The sequence below is a fragment of the Lissotriton vulgaris genome, chromosome 5 (genome assembly GCF_964263255.1).
Source record: "Lissotriton vulgaris chromosome 5, aLisVul1.2, whole genome shotgun sequence".
NCBI classification, from domain to species: Eukaryota; Metazoa; Chordata; class Amphibia; order Caudata; family Salamandridae; genus Lissotriton; species Lissotriton vulgaris.
The window spans coordinates 1,965,768,179-1,965,795,047 of NC_141693.1; the positions used below are offsets into that span (position 1 = coordinate 1,965,768,179).

General features: G+C 48.7%; 1 protein-coding gene across 1 annotated transcript in view; it reads right to left on the minus strand.

Moving 5' to 3' along the window:
• Positions 1 to 26,869, minus strand: part of LOC147717896 (decapping and exoribonuclease protein-like) — a 112,054-nt gene that overhangs the window by 57,698 nt on the left and 27,487 nt on the right. Inside the window, exon 5 of the mRNA XM_086924666.1 lies at positions 25,607 to 25,817. Coding sequence (XP_086780792.1) covers positions 25,607 to 25,817 — 211 coding nt within the window. The remainder of the gene's footprint in view (positions 1 to 25,606; positions 25,818 to 26,869) is intronic.

Genomic DNA, 26,869 nt, shown 5'->3' on the forward strand with positions numbered 1-26,869 from the left:
GGCCGTACTTTCACTTTCACGGCCGGCAGGCCTTGTCTCGTTTTATTTTATATTCATGGCTTGCAGCATAGGTTTATATGAAACAAATACTGTGCTTGCCTCACTCGTATTAACATCAGAGCCCTTCGTGGGTGCTCCCCTTGGATTTTATTCATGGCTTGCGCTGGCCGTAATTTCACTTTTTTTATTCATGGCTTGCGCCGGCCGTAATGTAACTTTTTTTATTCATGGCTTGTTTGGTTAGCTATACACAAAATCGATATATTAGCCGTGGGGCGGTACTTCTAAGTCTGACGATGCGGGCTGTGGTGTCAGTGGAGCCAAGGCGATATAATTCTAACACTTTTTGAATACTATCATGTTATAGTCTAAAGGTGCTTCCCTTCGGCAGCTAATATTCTACATGAGCATATATATACGTGATTGGCTTGGCGTTTCAGGTATGCTCTTACTACAGCCAAATATTTTGTAAAACGTCTTGGTGCAAATTCATTCAAGATAGCTGCTGCTGTTTCCTATAAATCGCTGTGTGCTTATTTCTCATGTTTTGACACAGCACGCAATAAGATATCGACTGTTTAGTAATGAAATGTAGTACGCGAAGAACTCCGGAGGAGTCTTTGCTTCATTCAAGACTCTTCTGGCTTGCACTCTAAGGAGGATACCTTCCCTTGTATAGTGTAACATATTTGTTCAGTTACCTCTGATGACATTAGGTTTGAAGGGGTGACAGGCATCTGAAGCTCCCCCCCAGCGTGCGCTCTGCCTCAGCCGCATTTTTTTTTAAACTTGTTTCCCTCCTCACTCCTCCCACACCTTTGAAGTGAAGCTTAGCTTCACTTCAAAGGCCCCTACTTCACACTATTCACGGCCGCCAAGCCGTGTCTCTCCCTCATCGGGCCATAAATCTTCACAGGCTGCCCATTTGCTTTGCTCTCACGTCCTCTCTCCCGGAGTGAGAAGGGAATCGCATGTAAGGAGCCTGTTCTTTTATATATTTTATAGGACGGCGTAATCAAGGCCTGATCACGGTTTTTTATTTAATCTTTTAATGTCCTCCCGATTAACTCGACAAAGTAAATATTAAGATAATTTGATCCTCTTGTGGCATTTGTCTCGTGTCACGTGTTGTCTTTCATGGCTTGCAGCATAGGTTTATATGAAACAAATACTGTGCTTGCCTCACTCGTATTAACATCAGAGCCCTTCATGAGTGCTCCCATTGGATTTTATTCATGGCTTGCCCTGGCCATAATTTCACTTTTTTTATTCATGGCTTGCGCCGGCCGGACTTTCACTTTTTTTATTCGTGGCTTGTTTGGTTAGCTATACGCAAAATCGATATATTAGCCGTGGGGTGGTACTTCTAAGTCTGACGATGCGGGCTGTGGTGTTAGTGGAGCCAAGGCGATATAATTCTAACACTTTTTGAATACTATCATGTTATAGTCTAAAGGTGCTCCCCTTCGGCAGCTAATATTCTACATGAGCATATATACGTGATTGGCTTGGCATTTCAGGTATGCTCTTACTACAGCCAAATATTTTGTAAAAGGTCTTGGTGCAAATTCATTCAAGAGAGCTGCTGAGGTTTCCTATAAATCGTTGTGTGCTTATTTCTCATGTTTTGACACAGCACGCATTAAGATATCGACTATTTAGTAATGAAATGTAGTACGCGAAGAACTCCGGAGAAGCCTTTGCTTCATTCAAGACTCTTCTGGCTTGCACTCTAAGGAGGATACCTTCTCTTGTATAGTGTAACATATTTGTTCAGTTACCTCTGATGACATTAGGTTTAAAGGGGTGACAGGCATCTGAAGCTCCCCCCAGCGTGCGCTCTGCCTCAGCCGCATTTTTTTAAAAAACTTGTTTCACTCCTCACTCCTCCCACACCTTTGAAGTGAAGCTTAGCTTCACTTCAAAGGCCCCTACTTCACACTATTCACGGCCGCCAGGCCGTGTCTCTCCCTCATCGGGCCATAAATCTTCACAGGCTGCCCATTTGCTTTGCTCTCACGTCCTCTCTCCCGGAGTGAGAAAGGAATCGCATGTAAGGAGCCTGTTCTTTTATATATTTTATAGGACGGCGTAATCAAGTCCTGATCACGGTTTTTTATTTAATCTTTTAATGTCCCCCCGATTAACTAGACAAAGTAAATATTAAGATAATTTGATCCTCTTGTGGCATTTGTCTCATGTCACGTGTTGTCTTTGTGGTTTTATACTGCCGGTTCTATATATTTCTGCTTTTTTATGTTCATCTTGGTGTTGTGTTTATTTCTTGGAATCGCTCTTTTTGTTTTTTACACCGCCCTCACTCTACTTTTGTGCAGAAAGAAGCATTTCGCCTGCTGGACATGCTCACCTTTTATTTACTTACATGTAGTAGTGTTATATAGCGCAGACAAGCTCAAGAGGGCGGCGATGCGCTTTACATGTCGCATATTTGTCAGTGCAGCCTCCCTCCCACAAGCTTCCCCCAGCGTGCGCTCTGCCTCAGCCGCATTTTTTTAAAAACTTGTTTCACTCCTCACTCCTCACACACCTTTGAAGTGAAGCTTACACTATTCACGGCCGCCAGGCCGTGTCTCTCCCTCATCGGGCCATAAGGCCCATAGTTTGCGTAGTGTAATCATGCAGCGGGTCTCTGAGACACAACACTCTGTTCGTGCCCATGCACGCCTTTTACGCAATGTTTTAACCCTGGCCAAAGCACTTAAGTTCTTGAATTTTTGTCATAATAAAAAACACTGAACATAATCTTCACAAAAGTTATTTACAAAAGTTTAAGCTATTGCAATTACAAATTAAATAAATTATTTAAGAATTAATTATTTTAAAAAATGAAAAGCCATTGTTATTTGTAATATCAATACATCTAAGTCACGTAAATACAAAACCTGTTGCATTACAAATGCTATAGGTGTCACATTTGCGAAAGTTATAACTATTGGCATTGTAAATGACAAAGCTATTAATTTAGCTATTTCAAAAAACAAAACAATAATAAAAAAAAGTCATTTATAAGACCAATAGCTCAAACTTTCCTAATGCGAGACGTATTGCATTTCCAATGCTTGTTACTTTTTCTACTATACATGCACTGTTTAAATTCTTTACACATTGCGCCTTTTCTTTAATCCGGACTGCTTCATGTCAAGTTACCAGGGATTGAGATCAGGTTTATTTTTATTTTTATTTAATTTGTGTCACATCTATCAGGTGGTGGCCTTATTTTCTGAGGTGGACATTTGTGTACCACAAATAATAATCTACTTTCCTACAGTGGACATGTTAAAATGATACAAAATACACTTTCAAAATGACCGGCTGCTGCTATTGGCTTTGCTAATACTGGAGAAGTTTTAAAAGTATTGGCAACCACAAAGCCATTAGAGACAGCCAGCATGGAGTGGTTTCAGAGCAGCGGGAGAGAGGTGGAGTGAAGGAGAAAGACTCAGGTGAGAAGACAAATATAGGATAAAGGTGCCCAGGGAGTATGGGAAAGAGCACAAGCATACGTTTGATATACACAGCAGAAAGGAAAAAAACAGCAAGACATGCAGTTCCACGGCATTGAAAATCACAAATGTAGAAGGCAAAGAAGGTTCAGAATGAACTGAAAGTCACACAGCTCTGCTGCTTCGGGATGAACAGAACCCATCACCTAGCTCTGCTGCTGCAGAATGAATTGAACATGTAATCCAGCTCTGCTACTTCAGAATGAACTGGACCTGTCACCCAGCTCTGCTGCTTCAGAATGAACTGTACCGGTCACCCAGCTCTGCTGCTTTCGAATGAACTGAACCCGTCACCTTACTCTGCTGATTCAAAAAGAACTGAACCCGTCACCCCTCTCTGCTGCTTCCGAATGAATTGAACATGTCATCCAGCTCTGCTGCTTCCAGATGAACTTAACCAGTCACCGAGCTCCGCTGCTTTCAAAATAATGGAACCCGTCACCTAGCTCTGCTGCTTCAGAATGAACTGAACCCGCCACTCAGCTCAGCGCCCGTCACCCAGTTCTGCTGCTACTGAATGAACTGAGTCTGTCACCCAGCACTGTTGCTTCAGAATATACTGACCCAGTCACCTAGCTCTGTTGCTTCAGAATTAACTGAACCCATCACTCAGCTGTGCTGCTTCAAAATAAACTGAAACAGTCACCCAGCTCCGCTGCTTCAGAATGAATTGAGTCCATCATCCAGCTGTGTTGCTTCAGAATGAACAGAACCCGTCACCTAGCTTTGCTGATTCAAAATTAACTGAACCTGTTACGTAGCTCTGCTGATTCAAAATGAACTGTACTCGCCACCCAGCTCTGCTGCTTCAGAATGAATTGAACATGTAATCCAGCTCTGCTGCTTCAGAATGAATTGTACATGTAATCCAGCTTTGCTGCTTCAGGATGAACAGAACCCGTCACCTAGCTCTGCTGCTGCAGAATGAATTGAACATGTAATCCAGCTCTGCTGCTTCAGAATGAATTGAACATGTAATCCAGCTCTGCTGCTTCAGAATGAATTGAACATGTAATCCAGCTCTGCTGCTTCAGAATGAATTGAACATGTAATCCAGCTCTGCTGCTTCAGAATGAATTGAACATGTAATCCAGCTCTGCTGCTTCAGAATGAATTGAACATGTAATCCAGCTCTGCTGCTTCAGAATGAATTGAACATGTAATCCAGCTCTGCTGCTTCAGAATGAATTGTACATGTAATCCAGCTTTGCTGCTTCAGGATGAACAGAACCCGTCACCCAGCTCTGCTGCTTCAGAATGAATTGAACATGTAATCCAGCTCTGCTGCTTCAGAATGAATTGAACATGTAATCCAGCTCTGCTGCTTCAGAATGAATTGAACATGTAATCCAGCTCTGCTGCTTCAGAATGAATTGAACATGTAATCCAGCTTTGCTGCTTCAGGATGAACAGAACCCGTCACCTAGCTCTGCTGCTGCAGAATGAATTGAACATGTATTCCAGCTCTGCTGCTGCAGAATGAATTGAACATGTAATCCAGCTCTGCTGCTTCAGAATGAACTGAACCAGTCACCCCGCTCTGCTGCTTCAGAATGAACTGAACCCGTCACCTTGCTCTGCTGATTCAAAAAGAACTGAACCCATCACCCCACTCTGCTGCTTCCGAATGAATGGTACATGTCATCCAGCTCTGCTGCTTCAGAATGAACTGAACCTGTCACCCAGCTCTGCTGCTTCCAAATGAATGGAACAAGTCATCTAGCTCTGCTGCTTCAGTATGATCTGAACCCATCACTCAGCTCTGCCCCCGTCACCTAGCTCTGCTGCTTCAGAATGAACTGAACCTGTCACCCACCTCTGCTGCTTCTGAATGAACTGAGTCCGTCACCCAGCTCTGTTGCTTCAGAATGAAATAAACCCATCACTCTGCTGTGCTGCTTCAGAATAAACTGAAACAGTCACCCACCTCTGCTGCTTCAGAATGACCTGTACCAGTCACCCAAGTCCGTTGCTTCAGAATGAACTGAACCAATCGCTCAGCTCTGCTGCTTCAGAATGAACAGAACCTGTCCCCCAGCTATGCTAATTCAAAATTAACTGAACCCGTCACGTAGCTCTGCTGATTCAAAATGAACAGAACTTGTCACCCAGCTCTGCTGCTTCAGAATGAACCACAGGCTGCTGCTTTAAAATGATCCTGCCACTCAACTCAGCTGCTTCGGTAGGAGCCCGTCACCCAGCTCTGCCACCCTAGCAAGATCCAGTCATATGACTCAGCTGCTTCAGAATTACCCATCCAACCGTTCAGCTTCACTTCGCATGACCAAGTTATTGTTCTCTACTGCTTCAGAATAAACCTGTCACTCACCTTTGCTCCCCCAGTAGCTATCTTGATAAACCAATAGGCTTTTATTCTTTACCATTCAACACGGTTGACAACCGTTTTAGAAAAGCAAAATAAAAATACCAAATATGTGCGCGAGCGCATTGTATATAGCGAGCAGCCCTGTAGCATTTAGCAGCCTCCACCACCTTGAAAAAGGAAAAAAGGGGGAGAGGGACAGAGATGGGTGGGGAGCACTATGGAGAAACAGATGAGCAGAGGTGGAGGGGATTGAGCGTTGAGAACCTAAGGAGAGAAGCTGCGTGTAAAGAACCTTCAACGAATGCAGATTTATGATTCAATTAGAAAACCCCCAACACATCCCCAGGAGACTGAGATCCCTTTGCTCGCTCTCCCAACATTCTGGGATTATACCCCCTCTAGATTCCAAACTACATCACCAGGAGTAAATTAAAAACACAACACTGGGGCATTCCACATAATAAAATACAAAAAAACAATAAAAAAGTAACCAATATGTCCATAGAGTGATTTTTTTTAGTTAATTCACAGCCTTGACTTGCCACGGGCTGATATCAGTGCTGATGGACAACATCTAAAGCTAATACTTAGAGCCATCTGATAGATAGTCAATAGCATAAGGTGCTGCCTAACAGAAGAGAAGGAGAGGGAGCAGGCGAGAGAAAATGGGTGTAATGAGCTCACACCAATACTGCCTGTTGCCAGACCTAAAAACACTAACCAGGTAACACCTTCCCTGAGGCAGTATTGCGCATGAACATGTTTTAAACAAACAGAAAACAACTTGCAAACCTTCAGGAGATAAGATTTCCCAAGACCTCTTGCTGACCTACAACTGGGTGAGGCAGAAAGATAAAGTCTCAACGAAAAGGAGAAGTAGGAGCTTTAACACAGGTGCCACATATGTATCGGGTACAGTCCAGGAGTGGAGGCACATACACCAAGAGCTGTAACATGTGTCCAACATGTTTATGTGCTTGTATAGCGCTCGATTACCGAGGGGTCTTGGCGCTGTGACGTGTGGGCAGGAAGGAACATTATAGTTAAAGCCTATGTGGCTGTAAACAGCCAGGTTTTAAGACTCCTCCTGAAAAGCCGAAGGTTGGATTGAAGCTTCATGGGGAGCGGCAGTTTGTTCCAGAGCTTCGCCGTGCAGTGTGCTATTGCTCTGCCCCCCCTTCTCGCCCGCCTTACCTTTGTAGTTGTAATGATACCTAGACTAGCCGATCTAAGATCGCGTGGAGGAACATATGGTGAGAAGTTTTTGAAGGTCCTCGGCACCGCCACCATAGATTGCCTTATGCACAAGACTTAACTTTTTTAATTTGATGCGTTGTTTGATGGGTAGCCAATGGAGTGATATGATACCGGCCGAGGTTGACTGTCCTCTGGGGATGCCCAGTAGAAGTCTGGCTCCTGCAGAGATTGTAGTTTTTGCAGCTGGTATTTATCAATTCCCAAGAATAGAGTGTTACAATAATCCGGTTTGGATAGAAAAAGAGCAACCATCACTGTCTTATGTAGCTCTTGGGGGATATAATGGAAGATTTTTCTCAGAGTTTTTAAGAGAAAAAAACACGATGAAGTGAGGCTGTTTACCTGGGGGCCGAGGTTCAATTTACCATCAAAGATGATCCATAAGTTTCTGACCTTCTCTATTGGACCAGGACATTCTCCGGCTTCTATAGGCCACCAGGACCGATTCCACAGGGGCTTGCTCGGCCCGAACTCCATCACCTCTGTCTTGTCTGTGTTTATTTTTAGGTAGCTCTGACTCATCCAGGCCCTTATCTCGGTGAGACAAGCGTGGAACCTGGCTGCTGTGGTCTCTGGCTGGTTGGTGACAGAGATGACAAGTTGGGAGTCATTAGTGTACGAGACCAGAGCAAAACCGTGCCTCCTGACGGGATTGGCCAGAGGGGTAACGTAAAGATTGAACATGGTTGTGGAAAGGGAGGACCCCTGCGGGTCGCCGCATGGGAGATGGAAACTGTCCGACTTCATGTCGTCCCAGAACAACCTCTGCTCTCTTGCCTCCAGGAAGGAGGACAGGAGGGCCAGGGCGGTCCCTTATGTCCCCGAGCCACTGCACCAGAATAGTATGGTTCACGGTGTCAAAGGCGGCTGAAAGATCAAGGAGCACGAAGACTTCCATAACCCCCCCCCCCCCCTCATCCACCAACCTGCGGATCTTTTCAGCTGCAAGGATTAAGGCAGATTCGGTGGAATGGCGTGAGCGGAGGCAGTGTTAAGAGACGTCTAGCAGGTTGTCTGCATCCAGGTATTCAGTCAGCACTGTGTTCAGTTGTTTCTCTAGAACTTTGGCCACAATTGGTAAACCAGCAATAGATCAGTAGTTTTTAAGGTTATTTGGGTCCAGGCTGGGTTTCTTTAGGAGGGGAGTGGTAGAGGCTGTTTTCCAGGTTTTTTGATAGCAACAAGATTCCAAAACTTGGTTCAGGATTGGGGTGAGATTTTCACAGATCTTATGGGCAGCTTGATGCATAATGGAAGGGGGGCAGGGATCAGTGGGTGCACCTGATTTTAGGGAGAGTAGGAGTTTTTGTGTTACTTCATTATTTATAGACTGAAAACAAGTCAGTCTACAAAGAGGGCATGCCACCGGTGTTTTCATGTCTTGAGGTTCTGGGGCCCTTGGGAAATAGTTATAGATTCCTTGCACCTTCTGTTGGAAATATTCAGCTAGTCTGTTACAGATGCCTAGATCAGGCTTGAAAACGTTGTCTTGTTGAGGTTTGGTTAACATTTTAACAGATTTGAACAGTACCTTTGTGGAATTTCCCGTCTCCTTAATTTTTGTTGTGAAACACCGTTTTTTTGCGACAGTGATTGCCTCCTTGTATTGAAAAATGGTGGATCTTTTTTTGGCTATCGTAGTCCTGCCTCCAAAGACGCTCAGCGCTTCTGCAACAGGTCTTTAAACTTTTGAGCTCTGTAGTGTACTACAGTGACGATATCTTAACTCTTTTTACCGTCACTAGTTTTTTTGGCGCAGCCTGGTCGGCGGCTGACAATAGCCAGTTGTTGAACAGCTAATCAGCCCCGTTGTTGTCGGATTCTAAAAAGGCAGGAAAAGAGTTGAGGGCTGACTCGAAAACGCCATCTTTAAGTTTACACCACCGCCTGATTAACACCTTGGATGATATAGCCTGTGCACTAAAATGTGGCTGCTTAGCTTTAAGGTTAAAGTATATGGCCTTGTGGTCTGTCCATGGAACAGACTGGACAGGGTGATATCAGGATTACTTGTAAAAATCCAATCTACCTGTGCCCTGACTTGATGGGTAGGTTCGGTTACAATTTGATTGAGATTAAAAGCCTCAAGATTATCAAGCAGCCTAGCGGTATCGGTGTTGCTTTTAGATTCTATGTGGTAGTTGAAATCCCCAAGAATTGTGAGGGAGTGAGAATCAGTGTAAGTTTCCAGGAATGTCAGGAGAGCTTGGGGGAAAGTTGCTTTTGTACCGTGTGGGCGATAGATAAGTATCCCATGAAAGATCTGGAAGTTGTTTAGCTTTATGCGAAAATGCAGTACTTCTGCAGGCAGAGCAGAGATCGTCTCCACCTGTACTTTAAAATGGTCACGATAGATAATCGCTATCCAACCCCCTTTAACTGTCCCTCTGTCCTGTGAAAAGAAAGCATACCCTGCTGTATGGCGATATTCCAGTCTGGTATTGATGTAGTGTCTGTCCAGGTTTCAGTTATAAAAATTAAATCTGGGGTGGAGAGTTAGATTAAATCTTCCAACTCATGTTTGTGCTTAGCTACAGAGCGGGCATTGAGCAGCAAGCACTTGGTATCCTCCATGGATGTTGTCATAGAGACCCTGTTTGTCCCGTGTGTGTCCTTGTCCTAGCTTCCATTTTCACCGCTTCCACCGGTGGCAGACTCTGTTTCATCCCACCCTTTTCTAGGTTTGTTTGTGGGCATAGGGGTCGAGCATGCTTTGAGGTTGGTTCTGAACGGGCAGTTTATACATTGAACCACAGTCCCTATAATGTTTTGAGGGAGTATAAAATGAGAAGAACACACGCTTCTTCGTAAATCGAACAGTTTTTGCCTACCATATGTGTGGGGTCCGATTTGTCCAGGGGTTCTGGCGCTGGTCGTGCTCTAGGCGCCGATGGGCGCAGACGGGCTTGCCTTTGGCGCGCCCACTCCAGCCTGTCAGATATAGTGGTGGTAGGCAGAGAAAATAGAGCATCAACCCCAGTGCAGTGCGGTCCCGGCTAACTTCCGGGTACCGCACGGTCCGAACGCCAGATTGCTGGCAGTTGTTTGGGAGTATTCAGGCTGCGAGTTGAGGTGAGAGTGAGAAGTTCAATTCAAAAGTAAAGTGCAAATGTTAACGTTTTAAAAACACAACCTAAATAATGCCATTTGGTTAAAACAAAACTCGATTAAAAAAGAGCAACTAAATATGGCTATTTCAATGTTACAATTGGGAGTATAGAGCGCGAGGTTACCTAGCAGGCTATCGCAAAAAGAAGTGACCGAGACTAATGCCCTGCCACCCCACCAAGAGCTGTAACATGTGTCCAACATGTGTAAAGGGTACAGTTCAAGAGTGGAGGCACATACACCAAGAGCTGTAACATGTGTCCAACATATGTATGGGGCACAGTTCAGGAGTGGAGGCACATACACCTAGAGCTGTAATTCAGGTGCCACAGGCGTATCAGTTACAGGTCAGGAGTGGAGGCACATACACCAAGAGCTGTAACGCAGGTGCCACAGGTGTATCAGTTACAGGTCAGGAGTGGAGGCACATTCACCAAGAGCTGTAACGCAGGTGCCACAGGCGTATCAGTTACAGGTCAGGAGTGGAGGCACATACACCAAGAGCTGTAACGCAGGTGCCACAGGTGTATCAGTTACAGGTCAGGAGTGGAGGCACATACACCAAGAGCTGTAACGCAGGTGCCACAGGTGTATCAGTTACAGGTCAGGAGTGAAGGCGCAAACACCAAGAGCTGTAACGCAGGTGGCACAGGTGTATCAGTTACAGGGCAGGAGTGGAGGCACAAACACCAAGAGCTGTAACGCAGGTGCCACAGGTGTATCAGTTACAGGTCAGGAGTGGAGGCACATACACCAAGAGCTGTAACGCAGGTGCCACAGGTGTATCAGTTACAGGTCAGGAGTGGAGGCACATACACCAAGAGCTGTAACACAGGTGCCACAGGTGTATCAGTTACAGGTCAGGAGTGGAGGCACAAACACCAAGAGCTGTAACGCAGGTGCCACAAGTGTATCAGTTACAGGTCAGGAGTGAAGGCGCAAACACCAAGAGCTGTAACGCAGGTGGCACAGGTGTATCAGTTACAGGGCAGGTGTGGAGGCACAAACACCAAGAGCTGTAACGCAGGTGCCACAGGTGTATCAGTTACAGGTCAGGAGTGGAGGCACATACACCAAGAGCTGTAACGCAGGTGCCACAGGTGTATCAGTTACAGGTCAGGAGTGAAGGCGCAAACACCAAGAGCTGTAACGCAGGTGCCACAAGTGTATCAGTTACAGGTCAGGAGTGGAGGCACAAACACCAAGAGCTGTAACGCAGGTGCCACAGGTGTATCAGTTACAGGTCAGGAGTGGAGGCACAAACACCAAGAGCTGTAACGCAGGTGCCACAGGTGTATCAGTTACAGGTCAGGAGTGGAGGCACATACACCAAGAGCTGTAACGCTGGTGCCACAGGTGTATCAGTTACAGGTCAGGAGTGAAGGCGCAAACACCAAGAGCTGAAACGCAGGTGGCACAGGTGTATCAGTTACAGGGCAGGAGTGGAGGCACAAACACCAAGAGCTGTAACGCAGGTGCCACAGGTGTATCAGTTACAGGTCAGGAGTGGAGGCACATACACCAAGAGCTGTAACGCAGGTGCCACAGGTGTATCAGTTACAGGTCAGGAGTGAAGGCGCAAACACCAAGAGCTGTAACGCAGGTGCCACAAGTGTATCAGTTACAGGTCAGGAGTGGAGGCACAAACACCAAGAGCTGTAACGCAGGTGCCACAGGTGTATCAGTTACAGGTCAGGAGTGGAGGCACAAACACCAAGAGCTGTAACGCAGGTGCCACAGGTGTATCAGTTACAGGTCAGGAGTGGAGGCACATACACCAAGAGCTGTAACGCAGGTGCCACAGGTGTATCAGTTACAGGTCAGGAGTGGAGGCACAAACACCAAGAGCTGTAACGCAGGTGCCACAGGTGTATCAGTTACAGGTCAGGAGTGGAGGCGCATACACCAAGAGCTGTAACACAGGTGCCACAGGTGTATCAGTTACAGGTCAGGAGTGGAGGCACAAACACCAAGAGCTGTAACGCAGGTGGCACAGGTGTATCAGTTACAGGTCAGGAGTGAAGGCGCAAACACCAAGAGCTGTAACGCAGGTGGCACAGGTGTATCAGTTACAGGTCAGGAGTGGAGGCACAAACACCAAGAGCTGTAACGCAGGTGCCACAAGTGTATCAGTTACAGGTCAGGAGTGGAGGCACAAACACCAAGAGCTGTAACGCAGGTGCCACAGGTGTATCAGTTACAGGTCAGGAGTGGAGGCACATACACCAAGAGCTGTAACGCTGGTGCCACAGGTGTATCAGTTACAGGTCAGGAGTGGAGGCACAAACACCAAGAGCTGTAACGCAGGTGCCACAGGTGTATCAGTTACAGGTCAGGAGTGGAGTCACATACACCAAGAGCTGTAACGCAGGTGCCACAGGTGTATCAGTTACAGGTCAGGAGTGGAGGCACATACACCAAGAGCTGTAACGCAGGTGCCACAGGTGTATCAGTTACAGGTCAGGAGTGAAGGCGCAAACACCAAGAGCTGTAACGCAGGTGCCACAGGTGTATCAGTTACAGGTCAGGAGTGGAGGCACATACACCAAGAGCTGTAACACAGGTGCCACAGGTGTATCAGTTACAGGGCAGGAGTGGAGGCACAAACACCAAGAGCTGTAACGCAGGTGCCACAGGTGTATCAGTTACAGGTCAGGAGTGGAGGCACATACACCAAGAGCTGTAAAGCAGGTGCCACAGGTGTATCAGTTACAGGTCAGGAGTGAAGGCGCAAACACCAAGAGCTGTAACGCAGGTGCCACAAGTGTATCAGTTACAGGTCAGGAGTGGAGGCACAAACACCAAGAGCTGTAACGCAGGTGCCACAGGTGTATCAGTTACAGGTCAGGAGTGGAGGCACAAACACCAAGAGCTGTAACGCAGGTGCCACAGGTGTATCAGTTACAGGTCAGGAGTGGAGGCACATACACCAAGAGCTGTAACGCAGGTGCCACAGGTGTATCAGTTACAGGTCAGGAGTGGAGGCACATACACCAAGAGCTGTAACGCAGGTGCCACAGGTGTATCAGTTACAGGTCAGGAGTGGAGGCACATACACCTGTGGCACCTGCGTTACAGCTCTTGGTGTATCAGTTACAGGTCAGGAGTGGAGGCACATACACCAAGAGCTGTAACGCAGGTGCCACAGGTGTATCAGTTACAGGTCAGGAGTGGAGGCACATTCACCTGTGGCACCTGCGTTACAGCTCTTGGTGTATCAGTTACAGGTCAGGAGTGGAGGCACATACACCAAGAGCTGTAACGCAGGTGCCACAAGTGTATCAGTTACAGGTCAGGAGTGAAGGCGCAAACACCAAGAGCTGTAACGCAGGTGGCACAGGTGTATCAGTTACAGGTCAGGAGTGGAGGCACATACACCAAGAGCTGTAACGCAGGTGCCACAGGTGTATCAGTTACAGGTCAGGAGTGGAGGCACAAACACCAAGAGCTGTAACGCAGGTGCCACAGGTGTATCAGTTACAGGTCAGGAGTGGAGGCACATACACCAAGAGCTGTAACGCAGGTGCCACAGGTGTATCAGTTACAGGTCAGGAGTGGAGGCACATACACCTGTGGCACCTGCGTTACAGCTCTTGGTGTATCAGTTACAGGTCAGGAGTGGAGGCACATACACCAAGAGCTGTAACGCAGGTGCCACAAGTGTATCAGTTACAGGTCAGGAGTGAAGGCGCAAACACCAAGTGCTGTAACGCAGGTGCCACAGGTGTATCAGTTACAGGTCAGGAGTGGAGGCACATACACCAAGAGCTGTAACGCAGGTGCCACAAGTGTATCAGTTACAGGTCAGGAGTGGAGGCACATACATCAAGAGCTGTAACGCAGGTGCCACAAGTGTATCAGTTACAGGTCAGGAGTGGAGGCACAAACACCAAGAGCTGTAACGCAGGTGCCACAGGTGTATCAGTTACAGGTCAGGAGTGGAGGCACAAACACCAAGAGCTGTAACGCAGGTGCCACAGGTGTATCAGTTACAGGTCAGGAGTGGAGGCACATACACCAAGAGCTGTAACGCAGGTGCCACAGGTGTATCAGTTACAGGTCAGGAGTGGAGGCACATACACCAAGAGCTGTAACGCAGGTGCCACAGGTGTATCAGTTACAGGGCAGGAGTGGAGGCACAAACACCAAGAGCTGTAACGCAGGTGGCACAGGTGTATCAGTTACAGGTCAGGAGTGGAGGCACAAACACCAAGAGCTGTAACGCAGGTGCCACAGGTGTATCAGTTACAGGTCAGGAGTGGAGGCGCAAACACCAAGAGCTGTAACGCAGGTGCCACAGGTGTATCAGTTACAGGTCAGGAGTGAAGGCGCAAACACCAAGAGCTGTAACGCAGGTGCCACAGGTGTATCAGTTACAGGTCAGGAGTGGAGGCACATACACCAAGAGCTGTAACGCAGGTGCCACAGGTGTATCAGTTACAGGTCAGGAGTGGAGGCACATACACCAAGAGCTGTAACGCAGGTGCCACAGGTGTATCAGTTACAGGTCAGGAGTGGAGGCACAAACACCAAGAGCTGTAACGCAGGTGCCACAGGTGTATCAGTTACAGGTCAGGAGTGGAGGCACATACACCAAGAGCTGTAACGCAGGTGGCACAGGTGTATCAGTTACAGGTCAGGAGTGGAGGCACAAACACCAAGAGCTGTAACGCAGGTGCCACAGGTGTATCAGTTACAGGTCAGGAGTAGAGGCACAAACACCAAGAGCTGTAACGCAGGTGCCACAGGTGTATCAGTTACAGGTCAGGAGTAGAGGCACAAACACCAAGAGCTGTAACGCAGGTGCCACAGGTGTATCAGTTACAGGTCAGGAGTGGAGGCACAAACACCAAGAGCTGTAACGCAGGTGGCACAGGTGTATCAGTTACAGGGCAGGAGTGGAGGCACAAACACCAAGAGCTGTAACGCAGGTGGCACAGGTGTATCAGTTACAGGTCAGGAGTGGAGGCACATACACCAAGAGCTGTAACGCAGGTGGCACAGGTGTATCAGTTACAGGGCAGGAGTGGAGGCACAAACACCAAGAGCTGTAACGCAGGTGCCACAGGTGTATCAGTTACAGGTCAGGAGTGGAGGCACAAACACCAAGAGCTGTAACGCAGGTGCCACAAGTGTATCAGTTACAGGTCAGGAGTGGAGGCACAAACACCAAGAGCTGTAACGCAGGTGCCACAGGTGTATCAGTTACAGGTCAGGAGTGGAGGCACAAACACCAAGAGCTGTAACGCAGGTGCCACAGGTGTATCAGTTACAGGTCAAGAGTGGAGGCACATACACCAAGAGCTGTAACGCAGGTGCCACAGGTGTATCAGTTACAGGTCAGGAGTGGAGGCACATACACCAAGAGCTGTAACACAGGTGCCACAGGTGTATCAGTTACAGGTCAGGAGTGGAGGCACAAACACCAAGAGCTGTAACGCAGGTGCCACAGGTGTATCAGTTACAGGTCAGGAGTGGAGGCACATACACCAAGAGCTGTAACGCAGGTGCCACAGGTGTATCAGTTACAGGTCAGGAGTGGAGGCACATACACCAAGAGCTGTAACGCAGGTGCCACAGGTGTATCAGTTACAGGTCAGGAGTGGAGGCACATACACCAAGAGCTGTAACGCTGGTGCCACAGGTGTATCAGTTACAGGTCAGGAGTGGAGGCACAAACACCAAGAGCTGTAACGCAGGTGCCACAGGTGTATCAGTTACAGGTCAGGAGTGGAGTCACATACACCAAGAGCTGTAACGCAGGTGCCACAGGTGTATCAGTTACAGGTCAGGAGTGGAGGCACATACACCAAGAGCTGTAACGCAGGTGCCACAGGTGTATCAGTTACAGGTCAGGAGTGAAGGCGCAAACACCAAGAGCTGTAACGCAGGTGGCACAGGTGTATCAGTTACAAGTCAGGAGTGGAGGCACATACACCAAGAGCTGTAACGCAGGTGCCACAGGTGTATCAGTTACAGGTCAGGAGTGGAGGCACATACACCAAGAGCTGTAACACAGGTGCCACAGGTGTATCAGTTACAGGTCAGGAGTGGAGGCACATACACCAAGAGCTGTAACGCAGGTGCCACAGGTGTATCAGTTACAGGTCAGGAGTGGAGGCACATACACCAAGAGCTGTAACGCAGGTGCCACAGGTGTATCAGTTACAGGTCAGGAGTGGAGGCACATACACCAAGAGCTGTAACGCAGGTGCCACAGGTGTATCAGTTACAGGTCAGGAGTGGAGGCACATACACCAAGAGCTGTAACGCAGGTGCCACAGGTGTATCAGTTACAGGTCAGGAGTCGAGGCACAAACACCAAGAGCTGTAACGCAGGTGCCACAGGTGTATCAGTTACAGGTCAGGAGTCGAGGCACAAACACCAAGAGCTGTAACGCAGGTGCCACAGGTGTATCAGTTACAGGTCAGGAGTGGAGGCACATACACCAAGAGCTGTAACGCAGGTGCCACAGGTGTATCAGTTACAGGTCAGGAGTGGAGGCACATACACCAAGAGCTGTAACACAGGTGCCACAGGTGTATCAGTTACAGGTCAGGAGTGGAGGCACATACACCAAGAGCTGTAACGCAGGTGCCACAGGTGTATCAGTTACAGGTCAGGAGTCGAGGCACAAACACCAAGAGCTGTAACGCAGGTGGCACAGGTGTATCAGTTACAGGTCAGGAGTGGAGGCACATACACCAAGAGCTGTAACGCAGGTGCCACAAGTGTATCAGTTACAGGTCAGGAGTGGAGGCACAAACACCAAGAGCTGTAACGCAGGTGCCACAGGTGTATCAGTTACAGGTCAGGAGTGGAGGCACATACACCAAGAGCTGTAACACAGGTGCCACAGGTGTATCAGTTACAGGTCAGGAGTGAAGGCGCAAACACCAAGAGCTGTAACGCAGGTGCCACAGGTGTATCAGTTACAGGTCAGGAGTGGAGGCACATACACCAAGAGCTGTAACGCAGGTGCCACAGGTGTATCAGTTACAGGTCAGGAGTGAAGGCGCAAACACCAAGAGCTGTAACGCAGGTGCCACAGGTGTATCAGTTACAGGTCAGGAGTGGAGGCACATACACCAAGAGCTGTAACGCAGGTGCCACAGGTGTATCAGTTACAGGTCAGGAGTCGAGGCACAAACACCAAGAGCTGTAACGCAGGTGCCACAGGTGTATCAGTTACAGGTCAGGAGTCGAGGCACAAACACCAAGAGCTGTAACGCAGGTGCCACAGGTGTATCAGTTACAGGTCAAGAGTGGAGGCACATACACCAAGAGCTGTAACGCAGGTGCCACAGGTGTATCAGTTACAGGTCAGGAGTGGAGGCACATACACCAAGAGCTGTAACACAGGTGCCACAGGTGTATCAGTTACAGGTCAGGAGTGGAGGCACAAACACCAAGAGCTGTAACGCAGGTGCCACAAGTGTATCAGTTACAGGTCAGGAGTGGAGGCACATACACCAAGAGCTGTAACGTAGGTGCCACAGGTGTATCAGTTACAGGTCAGGAGTGGAGGCACATACACCAAGAGCTGTAACACAGGTGCCACAGGTGTATCAGTTACAGGTCAGGAGTGGAGGCACAAACACCAAGAGCTGTAACGCAGGTGCCACAGGTGTATCAGTTACAGGTCAGGAGTGGAGGCACATACATCAAGAGCTGTAACGCAGGTGCCACAGGTGTATCAGTTACAGGTCAGGAGTGGAGGCACATACACCAAGAGCTGTAACGCAGGTGTCACAGGTGTATCAGTTACAGGTCAGGAGTGGAGGCACAAACACCAAGAGCTGTAACGCAGGTGCCACAAGTGTATCAGTTACAGGTCAGGAGTGGAGGCACATACATCAAGAGCTGTAACGCAGGTGCCACAGGTGTATCAGTTACAGGTCAGGAGTGGAGGCACATACACCAAGAGCTGTAACACAGGTGCCACAGGTGTATCAGTTACAGGTCAGGAGTGAAGGCGCAAACACCAAGAGCTGTAACGCAGGTGCCACAGGTGTATCAGTTACAGGTCAGGAGTGGAGGCACATACACCAAGAGCTGTAACGCAGGTGCCACAGGTGTATCTACAGGTCAGGAGTGAAGGCGCAAACACCAAGAGCTGTAACGCAGGTGCCACAAGTGTATCAGTTACAGGTCAGGAGTGGAGGCACAAACACCAAGAGCTGTAACGCAGGTGCCACAGGTGTATCAGTTACAGGTCAGGAGTGGAGGCACATACACCAAGAGCTGTAACGCAGGTGGCACAGGTGTATCAGTTACAGGTCAGGAGTGGAGGCACATACACCAAGAGCTGTAACGCAGGTGCCACAGGTGTATCAGTTACAGGTCAGGAGTGGAGGCACATACACCAAGAGCTGTAACACAGGTGCCACAGGTGTATCAGTTACAGGTCAGGAGTGGAGGCACATACACCAAGAGCTGTAACGCTGGTGCCACAGGTGTATCAGTTACAGGTCAGGAGTGGAGGCACAAACACCAAGAGCTGTAACGCAGGTGCCACAGGTCTATCAGTTACAGGTCAAGAGTGGAGGCACATACACCAAGAGCTGTAACGCAGGTGCCACAGGTGTATCAGTTACAGGTAAGGAGTGGAGGCACTTACACCAAGAGCTGTAACATGTGTCCAACATGTGTATGGGGTAGAGTTCAAGAGTGGAGGCACATACACCAAGAGCTGTAACATGTGTTCAACATGTGGATGGGGTACCGTTTAGGATTGGGGCACATATATCAAGTACAGTAACATGGACTCCACAGGGGTACTGGGTACGGTTGAGGAGGGGAGGGACATAAAACAAGAGCTGTAACGCGGATTACAGAGGTGTATTGGTTACTTTTCCCCCGTCTTAAACTATTTTTAAATGATTTTAAAGACAATGTTTTTACGAGGCTCACTGATAGTTTTATGCGCTGCTACCTAGTAAAGAAAGTAGTTTGATAGCATTTTATTATTGTTCACTAGTCGGAAGAGGAGTCGGTGTTCCATATAGGTACCCTAATATAGGCCAGGGTAATATCATACACCTTCATCTACATTACCTCCCAACACTACACAGTAACAAACCTTTTAGGATTGAACTTTTACCTAGTTCTAGTCCTGAGCGCAGAAGGAGGGTTTTCCCTGAACAATAGCGTCCTATAACTTAATCAATAGACTCACACAATATGAATGAATATTCATAAGGGTTCTTGGAAACCAGGCAGGGGCTACACCACATGCATTATATCTACGTACAAGGTTCATCCCATACGTCAGCCTCAAATCTAACAATGGCTAATACAAGAAACAAGGCACATAGGAACCCTAGATACTTTCTGTATAAATACAGCACATCTTACTAGTGTTAACGAGAGGAGACCAAGACTTCCCAGCCCACACACTGACAAGAGACGCTGAGGCTCCTGCATGCAGACGCTCCAGCTGACAGTGGTCGGACACATCCCTTGCGTGGTGTCCAACTCAAGACCATGACGGCTCACTTCAGGTAATAGTGTTAGACTAAATCCTAGAGGGATTCTTGGCCTCACACCTACTCCCATCCTAGGTACACTTAGGTACATCTAGACAGGCATCGTAGGAGTATGTGCTTTCTTTTATCATGCATTTTATATTTATGTATGTATTCATGATTATTGCAAGATAGTAGAACTGTACTATCCTTTATTATTGACTGTGCTGCTAATCATATGTATCTGCTACTGTCTAACGGTTGTTGTAGCACATCAATTTGACACTAGTCAAGTCAAGTCAAGTCAGATAATTTATATAGCGCACTACATACCCAGAGGGTCTCAAGGCGCTAAGGAGGGGAGGATGATTACTTGTCAAATATCCACGTTTTAAGTTGCTTTCTGAATGCTAGGTGGTTCTGGGTAAGGCGGAGGAAAGTGGGGAGTGAGTTCCATGTTTTAGCGGCCAGGTATGAGAAGGATCTGCCTCCCATGGTGGTCTTGTTGATGCGGGGTACAGTGGCGAGGGCTTGGCTGGAAGAACGTAGTTGGCGGGAGGGGGTGTAGAAGGACAGTCGTGAGTTGAGGCATTCTGGTCCGATGTCGTAGAGTGATTTGTGAGCGTGGGTTAGCAGTCGGAAAGTGATTCTCTTATTGACGGGTAGCCAGTGGAGGTCTTTCAGGTGACCAGAGATGTGTTCGTTGCGTGGGATGTCTAATATGATTCTGGCTGAGGCGTTTTGGATTCGTTGGAGTTTCTTCTGGAGTTTAGCGGTAGTACCTGCGTAGAGGGTGTTCCCGTAGTCCAGTCGGCTCGTGACCAGAGCATGGGTGACTGGTTTCCTGGTTTCGGTGGGGATCCAGCGAAATGTTTTTTTGAGCATGCGTAGAATGTTGAAGCAGGATGAGGATACGGCGCTGACTTGTCTGTTCATTGAAAGTGAAGAATCCAGGATAACGCCTAGGTTCCGTGCGTGGTCTGTCGGGATGGGTGCTTTTCCAAGGGCTTCCGGCCACCAAGAGTCGTCCCATGCGGAGGGGGATGTACCTAGGATGAGGACTTCTGTTTTATCTGAGTTCAGTTTCAGACGGCTGTGTTTCATCCATTCAGCAACTTCTTTCATTCCTTCGTGTAGGTTAGTTTTGGCGGTGCTGGGGTCCTTGGTGAGAGAAAGGATTAGTTGAGTGTCATCCGCGTAGGAGATGATGTTGAGGTTGTGTTGGCGGGCGATGGTCGCGAGGGGGCTCATGTATACGTTGAAGAGGGTGGGGCTGAGTGAGGATCCTTGTGGTACGCCACAGATGACCTCGGTGGCCTTGGACTTGAATAGTGGAAGGCGGACTCTCTGGGTTCTTCCGGTGAGGAACGATGTGATCCATTCAAGTGCTTTTCCTTGTATTCCGATGTTTCTGAGGCGTTGTAGAAGGGTGCTGTGGCAGACTGTGTCGAATGCTGCAGAGAGGTCGAGGAGGATGAGGGCGACTGTGTCTCCGTGGTCCAGTAGAGTTCGAATGTCGTCTGTTGCTGCGATGAGGGCGGTCTCGGTGCTGTGTTTTGCTCGGAAGCCAGATTGTGAGGAGTCGAGGGATTTGTTGGCTTCGAGGAAAGCGGCGAGCTGGTTGTTGACAGCTTTCTCGATTACTTTGGCTGGGAATGGAAGGAGCGAAATGGGTCGGTAATTTTTGAGTTCGGTGGGGTCCGCTGTGGGTTTTTTCAGAAGGGCGGTAAGTTCAGCGTGTTTCCAGTTTTCCGGGAAGGTGGCAGAGTTGAAGGAGCAGTTGATGACGTCTCGGAGTTGCGGTGCTATGACGGAGTCTGCTTTGTTGAAGATGTGGTGAGGACATGGGTCTGTGGGGGATCCTGAGTGGATGGAGTTCATCAGGCGGATGGTGTCCTCAGTGGAGATTGGGTTCCAGTCGTTAAGGGTGTTCGCGGGGGGAGAGTGTTCAGCATGTGGTTGGGTGTGTTGGACTCCGGGTTGGTTGTCGAAGCTGTTGTGGATGTCTGCAATCTTGTTGTGGAAGAATGAGGCTAGGGAGTCGCAGAGGGCTTGAGAGGGGGTGATGTTGTTGGAGTTGGCCGAGGGATTGGAAAACTCCTTGACGATGTAGAAAAGTTCCTTGCTGTTGTGGGCGTTGTTGTCAAGTCGATCCTTGAATGCTGTTTTCTTGGCCTTTCGGATTAGTTGGTGGTGAGTGCGGGTGGCGTTTTTGAAGGCGTCCTTGGTGCTGGTGGTTGGGTCTTTTTTCCAAGCTTTTTCAAGGGTGCGGCAGAGTTTCTTGGACTTCTTGAGATCATCGTTGAACCATGAGGCCTTCTTGTTGCCAGGTTTGAAAGAAGAAGGACAACTGTGCAATAAACTCTTATTGTAACACGCCCGACTGTTTCTTCTGCGTAAACTCTCTGAGACCGAATAACTGAGCACGAGTGACTGAGTGAAAGGTAGTACATTGTTTCCACGATTCTGAGGGAACAGGGTTGTCATGTTCTAAGGTTGCCAGAAACTATTCTCTCCTCGATAAGAGGAGATTCTAGTGGCACTGTGAGCTAGCTAATGGAAACAGGTTAACATTCTCGGTTGGGGTGCTCGGAATCAGTCTGCCACCAAACCCACAGTTTATGTTTCCGAACACGTAGGTCTTGTATGGGTAATATAGGAACTACACGACAAGGGACCTTAACACCACCTAGAACCTCCATGCTTCAAGCTGATCACCAAAACAGAGACCATCAAGCACCAGACAGAACCACCTCAAGGAGAAAATTATTCAGCAATATCACCAAAAGAAGGGTTACCCTAACACGCCACCAAGAAATCTCCATAATAAGAGCATTATACTACAGTATTGCCAAAGAGGCTATATCACATTTTAATAGGAGCTTCCTACCAGAGGATCACCAGACAAAAGAGCAAGAGAAAGACCCTAAAGCCACAGAGAAGCTTCAATAAAGAAAGCGTTCTAGTTCGGGGACCTGAACCTTCACCTTGAGAACAATAACGACAACAACTCCACAACCCTGATCGATAACCTCGACAACCTCGGACTGAAGCAACTCCTCACAACGCCCACCCACTCCGCCGGCTACACGCTCGACCCAGTCTTCTCCTCAAGCCCGTACGTCTCCGTCAGCCACACCGCCGAGCTCCTCTGGACCGACCACCGATGCATCCACTTCGCCTTCCACAAACCACCGCACCCAACAGATCCCCCACCGCTGCTGGAGCAAAATCCCCAAAGACCAACTACACGCAAACCTTGCTCTCAGCCCACCCACTGAACCCTCCAACACCGACGACGCTGCCCACAGCCTCAGGCGCTGGATCGAGGACTGCGCCAACACCCTCGCCCCGCTGAAGAACCCCCCCTCTACAGAGACACCAGCAAGAGGGCCAGCTGGTTCACCCCAGAACTCATAGCCTCCAAGCAAACTAGAGAAGAAATGGCACAGTGAACAAACTCCGGACAGCCACGCAGCACACAAGGACGCCACCGCAACCACCACCACATCATCAGGGCGGCCAAGAGGACCTCCTTCAAAGACCGCCTCGACATCAACGCACACAATAACAAGGAGCTCATCAACATCGTGAAGGAACTCTCCAACCCCAGCTTCAACACCAACAACAACATCCCGCCGTCGCAAGCCCTGTGCGACTCCCTCGCCACCTTCTTCCTCCGCAATATAGCAGACCTCCACAACAGCTTCAACACCCAGACAGCCCCAACAGACAGCAACACAACAGACCCTCCCTACACCATCGACCACGACCCCCTGATAGCCTGGGCCAGCGTGAGCATCGATGACACCATTAAGACCATGCGCACAATCCACTCCGGCTCTCTGTCAGACCCATTCCTGCACCATGTCTTCCACAGAGCAAGCAGCTCCATCGCACCCCACCTGCGCAACGTCATCAATCTCTCCCTCGAGACTGCGACTTTCCCAGAGATCTGGAAACACGCCCAGATCACCGCCCTACTCAAAAAACCTAAGGTAGACCCAAGAGACCTCAAAAACTTCCGGCCCATCTCTCTGCTCCCCTTCCCGGCCAAGGTCATCGAGAAAACCCTCAACAGACAGCTAACCCGATACCTCGAAGAAAACAGAATCCTGGACCCTTCCCAGCCAGGGTTCCACAGCAACCACAGCACCGAGACTGCCCTCATCGCCGCCACCGACGACATCAGGACCCTGCTGGACAATGGCAAGACCGCAGCACTCATCCTCTTAGACCTCTCTGCCGCCTTCGACACAGTCTGCCACCGCACACTACGCGCACGTCTCCACGCCGCAGGGATCTGAGACAAGGCTCTGGATTGGACCGCCTCCTTCCTCTACGGCAGAACCCAGAGCGTCCGCCTACCCCCATTCCGTTCCAAAGCCTCAGAGATCATCTGTGGCGTATCCCAGGGATCCTCCCCCAGCCCGACGCTGTTCAACATTCACATGACCCCGGTCACACACGTAGCCCGACAGCATGACCTCAACATAATCTCCTACGCAGACGACACTCAGCTGATCCTCTCCCTCTCAAGGACACCATCACTGCCAAAGCCAACCTCCACGAAGGAATGAAGACTGTCGCCGACTGGATGAAGACCAGCCGTCTGAAGCTGAACTCGGACAAGACAGAGGTCCTCATCCTCAGCTCCAACCCTTCAGCCTGGGACGACTCCTGGTGGCCGACAGCACTGGGGGCAGCCCCGACACCCAACGACCACGCACACAACCTGGGAATCACCTTCGACTCAATGCTTTCAATGACCAAGCAAGTCAACGGCGTCTCCTCCTCCTGCTTCAACACCCTCCGCATGCTCCGCAAGATCTACAGATGGATCCTGACAGATTCAAGAAAGACAGCCACTCAGGCCCTCGTCAGCAGCAGACTCGACTATGGAAACGCCCTCGACGCGGGAGCCTCGACCAAGCTCATCAAATGACTACAACGCATTTAAAACGCCTCGGCACGACTGGTCCTCAACATACCACGCCACGGCCACATCACCCCCACCTGAGAAACCTGCACTGGCTCCCCGTCAACAAGAGGATATCCTTCAAGCTCCTCATCCATGCACACAAGGCACTCCACAAGACCAGCCCAACCTACCTCAACAGACGGCTCTCCTTCTACATCCCCAACCGCTAGCTCCGCTCCACCGACCTCTCACTCGCCACCGTCACGCGCATCAGAAGAACAACCACCGGTGGGAGATCGTTCTCCCACCTCGCCGCCAAGACATGAACACCCTCCCACTGAGCCTACGACAGACCCAAGACCTGCTGACCTTCAGGAGGATACTCAAGACCTAGCTGTTCGATCAGTAGCCCCCCCAGCGCCTTGAGACCCTTGCGGGTATGTAATGGGCTTTACAAATGATTGATTGATTGACCACAAGCCCACCATGGAGGTTCTGGAGAGGGAGTCTTAGGATACAGACAGCAAGAGACATACAAAGAAAGGAAGACCCTACTACCACCCAAACCCCACCAATATGAGAGAACTTCACGATAAAATCAACGAAGGAGAGAGAACTTAACAATACCCAGAAACCACCATTAGAGTATTCTACCTCAGGATTACCAAGGAGGTAAGACCCAAACACCACCCAGAAACCTGTATAGTGAGAGCAATCTACCACGAGATCACCAAAGAACAGAGACCCTAAGACCAACTAGAAACCATGAGAGAAACCTACCACATGACCACAGAGGGGAAGAGGCCCTAGAAGCACACCGAAACCCCGATAATGAGATCATTCTAATAAAGGATCCTCAAAGAGACTCAAAACACACCTGCACATCTGACTAGTATTTTGTACTGTGCTGGTCCACCCGCCTTACAAGCCCAACATACATATAAGTGAGTAATAATCAGGTGTGGCATGCGTCCTTTCTACACAAATAAATTGGAATCTGACCTCGAAACGTTCCCAGGCTCTCCTCGCAGTGGGGAGGTTTTCAGTTCCACGTAACAGGCGGGAGCCTTCAGGTGTCGGACTAAGGGGTCCTCCGAGTCCACCTCGGCACACAGGAGCAGAGAGTGGTTCTTTAGAGATGCCTTCACCAGAGAGTAAAATGCTTCATTGATGTCCAGCACTTGTGATGGGTTTGGAGCTTGACCTGGCCCATCTGAAAGAAGAGAATAACACAATCTTAAAGGATATTGTTGCCATTTTATACAGTTGATCCTACATCAGTATGATTATATTTGGTAAGGCACAGTGGTAGAAATATTGCACTCTACCTCGGAAAGTTGGACAGTACAAAAAGTACTGATAGATGTTTTGGAGATCTTTGGACTATCTATGTCCTTTTCTTCAGAGAGGTCATCAAATCTCAGGACACCAATTTCTCTTTGGAGCTTACCTCAATGATTTTTTAAGACTCACCAAGGCAGCGTTTGCGCAGTCTCTTCAAGACATGCTGTATTCAGGATATGAGCATTAAGCTCCGCCGATGTTCCATTCATCTTTACAATTGGCTCCTCTTCCTGTCCTTTGTAAATGGCTTTTGATTGGTCAATAAGTCTAGTAGTCCCTCCTTAGTTCGTCCCTCGCTCATGTTGTTTCCTCCCATAAGTACACCCCCTTTAACATGCGTCCTTACTCCGCAGTTTTTATTAGCCATTAGGGAGAACTATTTACTTAATGAATGGCTTGCAGAGCAGGCATGAAATGCTGTGTGAGCACATAGCACTGGTGGCTGCTTCTTTAATATCCAGCCTGACACAGCACTGCCTCTTGAAAGCAGGCTTTAGCGTGGCGTACATCACCCCTCCGCCCATGGGTTTATTTTTTAGCGCACTATACGCTTTTAGTTTTACAATGGCAGCCGCACACACCAATGGCAGGACGCAGCCCTTGAGGATAATGGCGGCCACTTCTTGTTTTTACTTTCTGCTGTCATGTGCGCTTTTGGTTTCATTTTTTTTCAGCACACAATGCACTGTAATTTTTGTAATGGTGATCGCACACACCACTCACAGGATGCTGCCGTAATACTGGAATAAAGGAATAATGGCGTCCTCTTTCATTTTCAGCGCCCCATGCACGCTTTCAGTTTTATTTATTTGTTCTTTTCAGTGCACCATGCGTGCTTTTATTTTTACGACAGCGGCCGGTGTTATTCATTCAGTTCTGAACCTGTAAAACACATGTTTACGCTGCAGAATTTGATTTCTC